The 14,055-nt window shown below is 38.1% G+C and overlaps 1 protein-coding gene across 1 annotated transcript in view; it reads left to right on the forward strand.

Annotated features, from left to right (window-relative positions):
- The first annotated feature begins 4,410 nt into the window (after positions 1 to 4,410).
- The window catches only part of LOC121727554 (ELKS/Rab6-interacting/CAST family member 1), a 53,535-nt gene continuing 43,890 nt past the window's right edge, over positions 4,411 to 14,055 (forward strand). Inside the window, exon 1 of the mRNA XM_042115436.1 lies at positions 4,411 to 4,644. Coding sequence (XP_041971370.1) covers positions 4,522 to 4,644 — 123 coding nt within the window. The 5' untranslated portion in view covers positions 4,411 to 4,521. The remainder of the gene's footprint in view (positions 4,645 to 14,055) is intronic.

The following is a 14,055-nucleotide window of genomic DNA, read 5'->3' on the forward strand; positions in this document are numbered from 1 at the left end:
AATGTACGGTTTCTAGGCATTAAATAAAAATGATTTCAGCTTATACCGCTATCGGCTACGTGGATTTCGATGATATTTGGTATACAGATACGTTATGTCTCGGGAAAGGACATAGGATACTTTACATCCGGGAAAAAGGTACGGTACCCGTATGATAAACAAAAATGATTTGCGCCTAAACCACTGAACCGATTTTGATGAAAATTCGTGTGCACATACTTTGACTCTCGTGAAAGATTTCGTGTGTCTCGTGTGAGTGTCTTGAAAAATTTACGGTTACCGCGTTATAAAATTTCCTATTTTGCGCCTAAACCGCTGAACAGATTTTGAAGAAACTCGGTATGGAGATACCTTGAGTCCCGGAAAAGGATAGGATCCTTTTTGTTTCGGAAAAATGTACGGTTCCCAGGCGTTAAATAAAATTATTTCTGCTTATACCGCTACATGGATTTTGATGATATTTGGTATGCAGATACGTTATGTATCGGAAAAGGACAGAGAGTTCCCGCTTCTTCTTCCCTTCCCGCGCTTCCCGCAGAGTGCTCTTATGTATCGCGCATACACTTGGGCACTATAAAAATTACTCCTGCGTAACTGGCCTAGTTTCATTAAAACGAGAGTGCTCTTGTGTATTGCGCGCACACTTGGGCACTATGATATTACTCCTGCGTAACTGGCCTGGTTTTATTGAAACCGGCCACCGCCCCGAAACCGGTGTGTGAGTTTTTTTATTTATTATAATTACCAGCATTGGACATTGGGCATAATTATTGAAATACTCGTTAGTCTAATTAAATTATTAATCTAATTGCAAACTAAAATAATTAGAATACATTTTATACATATTATTATTAATCAACTTACGGGTAATTTCAGATGCACAATTACTTCATCAATCTGATTAATTTGTAATCTGATTAAAATTACTAATTACTTTTTGCCCAACTCTGCATGTGATAAACTAATTATTTCTACATTAACTAAATTTAATCAAAATCGGTTCAGCACCTTAAACGCAAATTAATAAAGTTTATTGCGTGATAACCGAACATTTTCCATGATAAAAAATATTATCCTACGTCCTTCTCCAAAACCTTACGTAATATCTACATGTACTCAATATCGATATCTTATGCCAAATTCATTGTTGTTGACTGCGCGGGAACCGTACATTTTCCGGGACGAAAAGTATCTAATGTCATTTTAATTGATTCAAAGCAGATAAAATTTTGTATGCGGATAGCATACAAAATTTTATCAAAATCAGTTCAGCGGTTTAAGCGCAAATCATTTTAGAAACATAGTACATAAATGCTGTATACAAAACCTCACTAAGAGGAATAAGCATTAACCATTTTTGTACTCTAGAGTATGCTACAGTGGGTTTTCAAAAAAATGGATTTCACTGTCGTAAACCTTATGTTATAAAGAACAAAACTGCATTATTAACTCAAAACCCGATTTTATGTGGGATGAAACACCAATGCTTAACAGCAGCCATATACTGTCGGGGTCATATTAAAGCCTTTATAAGCTACAGCCATTTGATAGTACAATTTCAAAGGCTCTCTCTAAATTCTAAAGATTTTATATGTATTCATAAAAACTTTAATATTTAGTTTATAGGAACCTATTCAGCCATAGATTATAATGTTAATCCAATAACGCCTCCGTGGTCTAGTGGTTAAGAGCGTGGCTCTTGACTCGGAGGTCGTGGGTTCGACTCCCGCGTTGGAAACATGTTAATTCCAAGTTTGGTTAGGACAATGCAGGCTGATCACCTGATTGTGTGACAAGTAAGATGATCCATGCGTCGGATGGGTATGTAAAAAGTCGGTCCTGCACCTGATCTCTCGCTGGTCGTGTCGGTCTTCCGTCCCACTGGGTTATGAGAGGAAAGGAATAGAGAGTGCTCTTGTGTATTGCGCACTTGAGCTCTATAAAATTACTCCTGCGTACCTGGCCTTTTTTCAATTAAACTGGCCACCGTCACCGAAATCGGTGTGGGACTGGGGAGTATTATTATTATAATGCTAATCAGGGTAAGGTCGGACACAGGGTAAGTCCGGATAATTCAACTTATCATTAAATTAGTCAGGGTTTTTTATTGCCTGGCACTATGGGTGGGTAATATACGCCATACTGTTTACAACGTTAATTTGAATTATCAGGACTTACCCTGTCTCCGAACTAATACCCTGATTATTTATTAATAATATACATAATAATTATTTTAATGTTGGCGTAGTGTATTGCCAAGTCTAGACATTATTTGCGCTACATCTAGGCCACAACATTCGACATGTTTTAAACTAGACACATAATATATTCGAGAAATTAACATAAAAACCATCGAACGGCCCACAACACTATTACAGATTGCACCCGTCGCCTCTGACACACATAACAACGACCTTACGACGACAGGGAGGGCGCTATGGGGTGTACGTAGGTGGGAGGGAGAGAAAACATAAGTAGGTCATAGGATGAGAGGAAAACTTGAAACAATATTTCAGAAGAAAGCGCTGCAGCGCTGCACCGGGCAGCGGGAGGCTGAAAACAGAACTCTATAAATAGATGTATGACATAATTATCCCGTACAAAAGTATTTTACGTTACGTTTCCGATTGTAAAAAAGGCTTGGCTAAATTTTGATGACGTAATGCATTAGTTTTATGAATCGACCGACATGATGGAATCCATTCTAATAGAGATCCCTACGAATATTAAAAATGCGAGCGTTTGATTATTCTTACTGTCTGTTGCTTCTTTGCTAAGCCGCTGAACCAGTTTTGATGAATTTTGGTATGAAGATACTCGGAGTTTTAGTATGGAGCTACTAACTAAACTATAGTAATTTATTTCAGTAAAATGTACGGTTCTCGGACGAATTTGAGCGCAACAAAGTTGTACAATGTACATAGTGTCTATGCAATTCAGATTCTCACTTGTTGCGAAGAGTTATTTATTTCACTTATTTTTATTACTATTTTGAAAAAAAAAACGATGATGATGTGATTAAAAAAAGAAACTAGATCAAAATCCCTCTACCCGTTTGGATAGTGTCTACGGTGCCGCGGACACACACACAGACTCGTCAAGCTCATAAAATCCTCCCATCGGGAGTTAAAATTTTTAAATCTGCTACTATATCATTATATAGCTATGTTTTTATAATCATATCTTTTATGTAATATCATGGTTTAGTTTTAAATGTGGTTGTAGGATTAAAGTAGGTCAGACGAGTCCTCCCGTGACCCAGTTTCGTTATATTGAGCACCGAATACTCAGAACACCAATCCCAATAATTGTAAACTGTAGGTATATACCCTAAAACAATGAAAATAGATGGAAATTTAGTCTACATTACTTAGTATTCAAAACGATACTGTAATTATTAGACACAATATTTCCTTAGACTTTCATAATCCTTCTATACCTTCGAATTCATGATCAGCCATTTTATTTAAAAAAGTCGGCTACGGATAAAAATAGGACATCCTAGAAATCCGAATTGAATGTAATTTCAAAGGAAACAATGGGCTTCCTCCGTAGACGTATAAGAGACGCCTCTTCTTCCTACAATTGCTCGCTAGGGATGAGACGATGGGGAAGATTGTCGCTATTTACATACTGTATTATACCTCTACTCTCTAGGTACATAATATTTTGATCTTTACCTACGTGACTCGTGAGCCTACCTACTAATAAGTAATGAGTAATTGACATTATAATGTATACTTAGTACATTTTATTTGGTTTTAAGAAAATATAAAATAGCTTGTTCCTAGGATTATGATTGTAAATTAGACTTTGAACCAAAATATAGTCGTAGATAGTGTCAGCAGCCTAAAACGTATTTTTATATAATAAATCTAAAAGGTCTATCTGTATCTTTTTCAGAATCAGACTTATAAGGATCACGATTTCCAATATAGCTGCAAAGTTGTATCGTGCGGGCGGCAGCGCTGCAGCGGCTGCGGGGGGCCGGCAGCGCGCATGCGCCCGCCCGCGGCGATCGATGGGCCGGGCCGGCGGCCAGTGAGCGCGCGCCCGTGTCCCGGCCCAGTGCACGATGCGTCCCCATTGACGCGGGAAACAGGCAAACTGTATCTCCGCGAGTACGCCGGCGACGAGGAGCGGCCGCCGTGCCGGGAGGAATGGCGGCGGCAGGAGTGGTCCGGCACCCGCAGCCGCCTGCCGCAGGTCGACCGCAGCCCCTCCCGCCGGAGCCCGTACCTCGCGCGCGACGACGAGCCCAGCCCGGCGCCCGACGAGCGCGGGCGCAGCGCCTCCGCGGGCGCGCACCACCGTCGCCCGCGCCCGCTGCGCTACCAGTCACTGGAGCGCGACTACGACCGCTCGTACGCGCCGCCGCCGCCGCCCGAGGATGACTACTACCGCCGCGACCCACCGCCGCTCTTCCTCGGCGAGCTGCAGTCGCAGAACTCCGACCTGCAGCGTGAGCTCGGGAACCTCAAGAAGGAGCTGGAACTGACCAACCAGAAGCTCGGCTCCAGCATGCACAGCATCAAGACCTTCTGGAGTCCCGAGCTTAAGAAGGAGCGGGCGCTGAGGAAGGAGGAGAGCGCCAAGTACAGCCTCATCAACGACCAACTCAAGCTCCTCAACCAGGAAAATCAGGTTAGTGGCTTCCATTTATCTGAAAACGTCTGAAAAAAGGGGTGACAAATATGGAAAGATCTAATTCATATTAGATCATCGTTATTCCAATAAACCCAACATGAACTGTAGAACATTTAGATGCTTGTAATTTCGATCGGTATATCAAAGAAATATCTCAGTAACTAGAATCTCGCTAACTCTCTGCCCAAGTATACTAGGAATTCAGGAAAAAAAGCCAACCAAGCTTGGTATGAATCGGTCGAGCTAATAGTTTTATCGTAGTCGGTATTTATACGGCTCACGCGGCCCGCTCACGCCTGGCATCCGCGGCCGCGCGGCATACGCATGCCTCAACCTCAAACCCCGATCCATTGATGTGTCCCTGGTACTTGACGGTGGAAACAAGATGCCCCACTTCATTCCCTGGAGATCAATAGGTCGCGAATTTGAGGAATAATTATCGCAAATACCTTTTTTTTTAAATTTGGAAGCACAAAATTTAAAATTTTTGCTTTTTCAGGAATCGTCTCTTTTACAAATCGCTGTTTCTATGTTCTTGTTTCTATTTCGCTGTTTCTATCAAGATATGATATATCCTTTTGATTAATAGCTGGAGAGCCAACATCAAGAACGTTAACGACGCAAGGGGTCATCCCTTACGTCGTTACCGTTCTTGATGTTGGATCAAAGTTTGCGTAGCCACCTAATCCATAATCGCCATCTATCATCGCGCGTCGCGACTTCACTTCCCCACATCGCTTCCTCAGTCTTCACTTTACTTTCAACCATTAATACGATCAACCTTTGCTAAATAAGCTTTTCACTTTTCTGCACAAAGGAGATGCCTTTTATTTAACCTAGTAGATCCCACAACCTTTACATTTTACGGGGAAAAAACTATTGATTTGTGCTTTAACATAGTAATTGTTGTGTTGTCAATTGTCATCAGTCAGTCAAGGTACTGTGGCGACGCGAGCCCTCACAAGGCTCGACTTTTAGCTAGTACATTATACTAACTGGTTATTGTTACGTTTACTTAAATATATTAGCGTAATTATAATCATAACTCATGAGTCATGACTCGTAATTCCTCAGTGGTCACAAGTCACAGATAAAAATCGTTAAAACTTCTGCCATTAGGTCGTTCTTTGGTGAAATTGCCCCTTAGCCGTAATGTCTTCAAGATACAAGTTTAGACCAGTGTTTTTTAATCTTTTTGATTTCGCGACCCCTTTACAGATTGAAATATACTAGCGACCCCCTCGTGTCATAGAAAGCCAAAGAAATAATTTTATTTAAAGGCTACCTACTTTAGGTAATGATTTTTTTCCTAGTTTGGTATATTTATCTATTATACCTCAAGTTTTTCTTTCTGTCGGCGACCCCCCGAGTAAGGCTTCAGGGTGGTCGCGACTCACAGATTGAAAAACACTAGTTTAGACCATAAATCGGCTTCGATTTGCGTTGCGTAACCAAAGAGGTTTTTACTCTAGGCGATACTAAACTCTTCTTAAAACTACGATTATAATGATGCCTTTGAAATTAACTAGTATGATATTTTCCCTCTTACTAGAAAAATAATTACAATATCTTTTTTTTAACCACATACTTTTTGTTTTTTCCTTGTCCGATAATTTCAAAAAGTCTCTTGACATGCGCCAAGGGCAAAACATTGAACAACTTTCTATAGTCTAAGGCCTAAACAGTGTTCAAATGGGTAGTGTTCAAATAGGGCTTGATTAAAGACAGAGTCTTCACTAAAATATTTATTTCTAGCCGATAAAATATTATAGTACGGGATCCCTAGAACAATTTTTTTTTATTACTATCAAGCAAATTTTTTGTGAGTAGCTTCATTTTGATAAGACGAACAACATTTTTATCTGCGAAAAATCTTGAAAGTGGTAGCTAACAGAAATAGAAAGGATTTCATACTTTGACTTGATAGTCCTAATATGGATTTTTCTATTTGTAGGACAATGTTACTCTTAAATTATATAACTACCTATCAATATACAAAAAAATCAGCTTGTTAGGGTTCCATTTTAGGGTTCAGTAGTCAACCAAGTTTTGTTGATTACAGAACTCTATAACGGGACCCTAACGAGCTGATTTTTAACGAAGTGTTTTTCTCACAAAATGAATAGGCAATTTGGTTCATTTTGTGTATTACCCCTAGATTTTTAACCCCTGTACTACATATATCGTCATAATCTTATAGCAAGGGCCAAGGAGTTGAAAATCGAGAGACAGATAATACTCGTAACACAAAATAAACTGGTAAATCTGCATAACCCATTTACTCAAAAAATTCAACCGTTTTGTAAATTTACCTTGCGAAAAATTTTTGAAACATAAAAATATTATGCCATTGTTTAAAAAATCAACCATTTTGTGAAATGAACGTATATAAAAAAATATCCACAGCAGAACGTATAACCTTCTCCTTTTTGGAAGTCGGTTAAAAATTGACAAGAAATTAATGTTGGAAGGATGTTGGAGCTAGAACGTGGGTGAGCCATGATGGAAGGCAGCTGAACTAATAAGATCAGAATGTCTCATTTATAACGCTATTCCATTTTACCGCACGGGAAATAAAACAGATGCTCTCGTAAGGTCAAGAGTCACTTTATATGGAACATTAAAACGAATCGCTCTAAGTCTTATGGTTTCTTTGAGAGTGCTCTTGAGAAATATAACATCAACTTTTATAGTACGCTCAGTTTCAGAGTTTTTGAAGTGGCTTCTTTAGCGGCGTTGCGCACTTATTTTATGAGTAAAAAATGAGAAACACGTGATCTTATCGAAAATTCGTCATACGGAAGGAGAGGGGTCAATTCAGAACGCAACGCGACGAGGCGAGGCGAGGCGAGGCGCAGCGCGGCATAAAGTATGGATTTGACAGATTTCAATTGCTTGAGACGTCTTGCGAATCTTATTTTAGAAATGCATCTACGCGTCGCGTTGCGGTATGAATCAACCTCAGAACAGGAAAATAAGACCCTAAACCGCCAGCGCGGCGTAGGCGGGGAAAAATATCACCCTCTCTTTCTACCGCGAGATAATGTGCGCTTGTTCCTGATATTTCGTTTAAATACTTCTGACAGCATTTTCGATACATATTTTGCAACCAGTTGTTTCTCTAATTTTTTTACATAAGCTCATCATACGCCTAGTTTCAAAGGCTTAAGATAGAAGTTATTTATTCAACAGAGTTGTTGATTGGTTTACGTTTTCGGCTTTAAAAGCGAATTATTATTTCAAAGTTTTATTCTAGACAGTACCGGATTTATATTTTTTAAGAGTGAAGGCCACTTTATATTCTCTAGGACGCTGCCGCCCCTAGGCCGCAGCCTATCCGGCCTATTTATAAATCCAGGGCTGATTCTAGGTCTTTTTACAGACAAGTCAACGACACAATTAGTTGGTGGATTTATGTGTTGTATTATTTAAGTAACGTGCCAATAGGCCGTAAACAACCAGACGTTGACTCCGATCGCGAGCCAATTTTTACTATCGAGTTACTAAGTCAGCGAAAAGAGAAGTTTTATAACTACGAGCAACTTTTTGGACAAGTATATTTGTGCTGTCCTCCTACCTCTCTTCTGATTTATTTCCTTACCGATTTCAGGACAGTTGAGAATGCCCCTCATCATTAAAAAAAATCGTAGGTAGCTACCTGGTAATGGTAGGTGTTGATCCTGGCTTACAGAAATAGCAGTGGTGGGAACGTGTAGTAAGCCAACGCCCGCTCAAAAAAACTACAAGCAAGTCTATAGTTTGGACACGGGTGACGTAGGGTCATTGACCTAACGCTGCTGGTCTTTTTTAATTGTGCACGAATTGGTCGCTTTCGAATCCTACTGGTAAGCGATGCGCCAGCAAAAGAACGAATAATGAAAATGGTAGAATTTTTATACCTATTCTCGAGTAATTTTTTTTTATTAAGCACTTTCCGCACTTTTGACAATAATAGCTTTGCCTTAAAAATCATTACGTTCTAGAGTAAAATATATAAAAAGTTAATAACTTTTTAATTAGGTAATCCACTAATTTATACTTTGTACTTAAGGAAACCAATAAATACTGTAAAGTCTTAGTTTAAGTTACATAAGTAAATTAAATAAATAGAGAAACATAAATAGACAACCGATAAAACACTGGGAAGCGGGACCTGATTCTCATCTATAGAATCTAGATTCTCAGGCTCGCTTGGAGTCGGGCTGCCTCCGCCGGATAAGAGTCATCCTGACAAAGTTGAATATCAGACATTTTGGCAACGTGATCAGCCAAAAAATATACGGTGTCTAGAGTATATATTATAATAGGCTTTTTTAAGGCTTAAACATTTCACAAACTAGCGCCGAGCGTTGATTTGGCTATTAGTTGCTTTTAGAATTAGAATTATTGATTTCAAACAAAAAAAAAATTTTTATGGTAAAAAAGTGGGCCCCGTGCGAGTTTCTTACGCCGGTTCTTCTCGCCGGGTTAGTTCCCGAACCGGTGGTAGGCATCATGTAGACGTTCAGAGAACATTTGCAAAAATTTATTCTGAATAAAAAAGTTTGAGTTTGAAAAATATTGGATGTACTTTTACAAGAGTATTGTATTAATATACAATATATTTTTATTATGTTAAACTTACAAAAAAATAATAATTGACAAACTTTTTATTGAAAAATATGTCCGACATTTTACCCAAAAGTTGCCAAACTTATGCGAGCCTAACAATCGCACCGATATTCGAGGTGCGAGAATCGGACCCTTGTCAAATAAAGAACTCGTGCAAGTTCAAACACAGTGTTATTGGGTCGAAAGCGCCGAGTGCTGAGACAACATCCAACCCTCATCAACGTTTTAATTACTTGGGAGCTAATTATACTGGTCTCGATAAAATACTGACTACTTACTCGTATCATAAAAAATATACAGGGTGTAACAAAACTAAGTGGGATTACTTAAGGCTATGTAATGGTTCACTGTGAAAGTAGCAGCGCTGAAAGAGCAATTTTTGTGATGTGTAAAGGGTAAATTCATGATGTTTGCCCATACAAATCACAAAAAAGCTCTTTTAGGGCTTTTACTTTCACAGTGAACTCTACATAAGGAACATATCATAAACACCCTAAAGTTTATATTTATTATCACTTAGCTTTTTAGAAGTCGGTTAATGACTATTTATACTACTTTTTGCGCTGTCGTGGTATAAACCCCAGCCTTCGTTGAGCAAGAGTTTTCGGCAGCAGCATTTGATGATTGATTGATTTTTCAAAAAACTACTCCCATATGGCAGGTGCATTTTCAAAATCTTGTATCGAGAAAGTGATTTTTTTAACCCCGTTTCTTAGGTTTTTGACACCAGTTTATCTTTTTAATAGCGTTCTTGATTGGTTAATACAATCAGCCGATCAGCCAATCAAAAACAGTTAGGAAATATGTGTTTACATATAAAATAAACAGGAGTTTTCCTGTAAAACCTTAAATTGGGGATCAAACATTTTACGCCGGCAAAGGAAGGCAAAAGTAAACTAAATAACTAAAGTAGAGCAGCTCTATATATCTGTACTCTAAAATCAATGTATCTCTACATCGAGCTCTGTAAAGCCCTCATTTGCTACATGTAAAATTTGTAAGCCGTTGAAAAATGTTATCTACATTTTCGCCAGCGCTTACACCTGTCATATATTATGCTCCGAGATATTTCAAGCCGTAAAATTGAGCTCGAAATAATTTTAAAATGGCGCTTTAAAGAGTTATATTTAAACTAGTTCAGAGTTCAAACTATGTCTATATTACGGCCACTTCTCTTTGGCCATGATGAACAAATAACTAACACTATCAATAGGATCTTTAATAATAGAGAACGGACTAATCTAACGAGGAAGGAATATTTAGTAATTCGGTTTTAAAAAAATAGAAGATGACTGAAAAGTCATCTTCTATTTTTTTTCGAAACCGAAGCCGATTTCTCTGCTTTGTTGTGAATATATTTCTGGCACATTACTGCATAATATTATTATAAAACAAATTAAGTAGCTTGTTTCCCTCATGTCCCTGTGTTCCCTTTGATCTTTAAAACTACGCAATGGAATTTGACGCGGTTTTCTTTAATAGATAGATAGAGTGATTAAAGAGGAAGGTTTATAAGTATAATAAGTAACTAGCTATTCGATTTCGCAGCGATCGATTCCATGAAAATTACATTTTCTAAAAATGATTCCTAGCTAGATCGATTTATCGCCCCCGAAATCCCCTATATACTAAATTTCATGAAAATCGTTGGAACCGATATATATATCCTGAGTTTGGGGATAAATGGACCACTGCGAATTCCAAAGTGAACTGTAATGAGCCTAACGGGCACCTAAAGGCTTGCTCTATAAAACACAACAATTAGCATCTTTTTTATGTCCATATTACATAGCAAATCGTAGTTTAAGTGCCAAAAAACGTCTGGCGAGCGTTCAATAAGGCTTTAACGGTGAATAACGTCTCTCCGCTAATCCTGTTAAGTAAAAAATCATCTTATTATGGTGAAGGTTATGTGTGAATTGGTATTCACGCCCGTGTTGAAGAATCCTGACTTAGCTTTTCTGCAAATGATTTAACGAGGCCGGATATGCTCATAATGAAAATTCTAAAGTTTGTCGGACTGTCTATTACCTCTTCACGCCTAAGCCTCTGAACCGATTTTGATGAAATTTGATATATTATATTTATTATTTTTTACTAGTGACCGACCGAACTTTCGGTTTCGGTTTCGGTTTCGGCCAGTTTCGGCCAATAATCTAGTTTCGGCCTTAGTTTCGGTTTCGGCCAAAATATAGTCGAAACCGAAACCGAAACTCATGCATCGTTCGGTAAACTTCGCAGTTAACTCAAGCTTGCTTGCCAGCGAGGCCCAGGCTCAGTTCGCCACCATGTAATTAATTATGTTTTGAGATTATGTATTCCAGATTAGTCCCAAATCAAAAATTAGCACTTCGTTTTATTTTCATTAAATTGTCTTAACTTATTTTTATCCGAAATTATATTATTGAATTTTATTTTTACGATAAAAGCAGGCTTATTTAATATATGTAACTGTTGGCAAATTGCGTGCTATTTTAACAATGTTTCCCAAACACACGATTTAGTAAATGCTATGATAAATTGATTATATTGTGTGTGAACTTTATTTACTTAAGAATTTTGTTTGACTGTGAGATTATAAGATATCTTAGGATATATCTTGTGAGATTTATCTAGTAAATCATCTCGCCTCACTCCTTTTTTTTTGGACACGCAATCTCTTAGGAATTAGACCGTTCCTACCCTGCTAGAATCTTATCTAGCCCACTTCCCCGTAAGCTTCACTCTTCCGGCCCTCAGTATATTTTTCAGGTTTAGTGGCAAAACGTCTTCTGGAGAAAAAAAATGTGACGTCAACTGCAAGTTTGCTTAGTCATTTCGTTTTGAACTTCGACCGCGGTCGTGTCCATGTCTCCCATAAAAATAATATACTGCAATTATTGATTTTGTTTTCAGTAGTACGTCGTTCAGTAGTATGTCTGAGGGAGGATTTCACCAATCGCACAACTTCATTTAATGAGAACTAAGTTTTATAAAAATAAAACTTAGTTCTCATTAAATGCGTTCCTACGGGGATCAATAAAAAAGCAAGAAACGATATATAAACTACCCAAACGCATCATTTTTTTTCGTCTATGATTTTCGATTCGCCATGACACTACACTGGCAGGACTTTAACGGCTTTAATGAAGTTTAACCGTGCAACATTGGACGTTCTGAAGATAAAACTCGGATTTGTTGTGAACTTTATGTTAGTGAAATGCAATTTGTAGAACCAATTTAATGTACACTAAGCGCGTTCTTTTTCTGAGTTGAATCGCACCTAAATAAAATGACTTCAAATAACTTCTGCTCTTGTTTCTTAGGATAATCCTTCGTTATAATACATTAAGGGGAATTTCACGAATCACACTTAAACGTTTTATTAAACTAAGTTCTCATTGAACAATGAACGTGTTTATATGGCGACGTGAATCTCGTTTTGTTTCAAATAGATTTTACATTCTTCATTTAATCGCGATTAATGAACCTAAGTTTACGTTATACGTTTAATTAACAAAACGAGCCTTGTCACGTTGTTTTAGTAACAAATAGCAAGAAACGATAAATAAGCTAACCAAACGCATATATGTGAAAACTGTCAACTTAACAATTTTTTCGCCTACAGGACATGTGTTTTATGAAGTTAATACTCGAATATTGGGCGTTCAGAAGATAAAAATCGGATTTGCTGTGAATGAGACGAAACGCATTTTAACGTCGTTAGTGGCGGCCGAAAAGGAAGATCTTCCGACCGAGCGAGATAGCATGCTCGGTCAGGCTGAAGCCCACTGACCTTATTTCAGACGTTGTATATATCTTGCCGTTCTCCGAAACTTCGATAGCGCGATGCAGGAATGTTAGGCGAATTGTGGGTACCGCCACAGCATCTACTTGGAATCGTATAAAAAAACGGAATATAGTACAAAAAGTTATTCGAGTCTAAGAATAATAATACAGGGTGCAATTAAACCTCCCTGCCAAATTTTTTCAACTTGAGTATCTAGGAGAGTCTATTAACCAAAAAAAATTGGGTGTTATTTTTTTTCAATGACATATTTTATCCTATTTAAAAATCGTTGCAGTACGGTCATCTGCGGCGCGGGGGATTGAGAGGGGGTAACGCGGGGGGAGGCGCGCGCGCGGGGTCACCACACGCGCGGGCGATGCGTCGTGTCCATTAATTGTAGTGTTTTTTAGGATAACTTTCTGAAGCTATTTCTCAACATTTTAGTACTGAGTGATTATAAAAGAACAAATACGTGAATTTTTATTTTTAACAAGGATCAATATATCAAAATTTGGCAGGAAGGTTTAATTGCACCCTGTATTTATGGTAAGAAATGTCGTAAAAAGTAAAAAATTCAATGTGGTACTTTTTATTTAGTTAAAAAAATTGTAATTGATGTTAAAAATCAATAAATTACAGTAAATAATCGTAATTTTGAATGTTTTACCAAGTTTCGGTTTCGGTTTCGGCCGAAACTAAGAGTAAGGCCGAAAGTTCGGTTTCGGTTTCGGCTGAAAAATCAGTTTCGGTCGGACACTATTTTTTACCTAGGATACTTTCTATCCCGGAAAAATGTAAGGTTCTCGCATGATAAACTAATTTCGGCGCAACGGCCAACGGAACACTTGACAGCAAAAATTATCATGTAAGAAAAAGTCACTACAAACAATACTGAATTGGGCTCTTTTATTTAACTACGCTTTTTTCCTTGTTCCAACTGCGCAGAGAGACATTACATCTTGGTGAAAGTTAATTTTTGCAGCACAGTACATCCCCTTGAGATGAATAAATTTCTCCAAAGAAAAATG

This window comes from Aricia agestis, chromosome 6 (genome assembly GCF_905147365.1).
Source record: "Aricia agestis chromosome 6, ilAriAges1.1, whole genome shotgun sequence".
Lineage (NCBI taxonomy): Eukaryota > Metazoa > Arthropoda > Insecta > Lepidoptera > Lycaenidae > Aricia > Aricia agestis.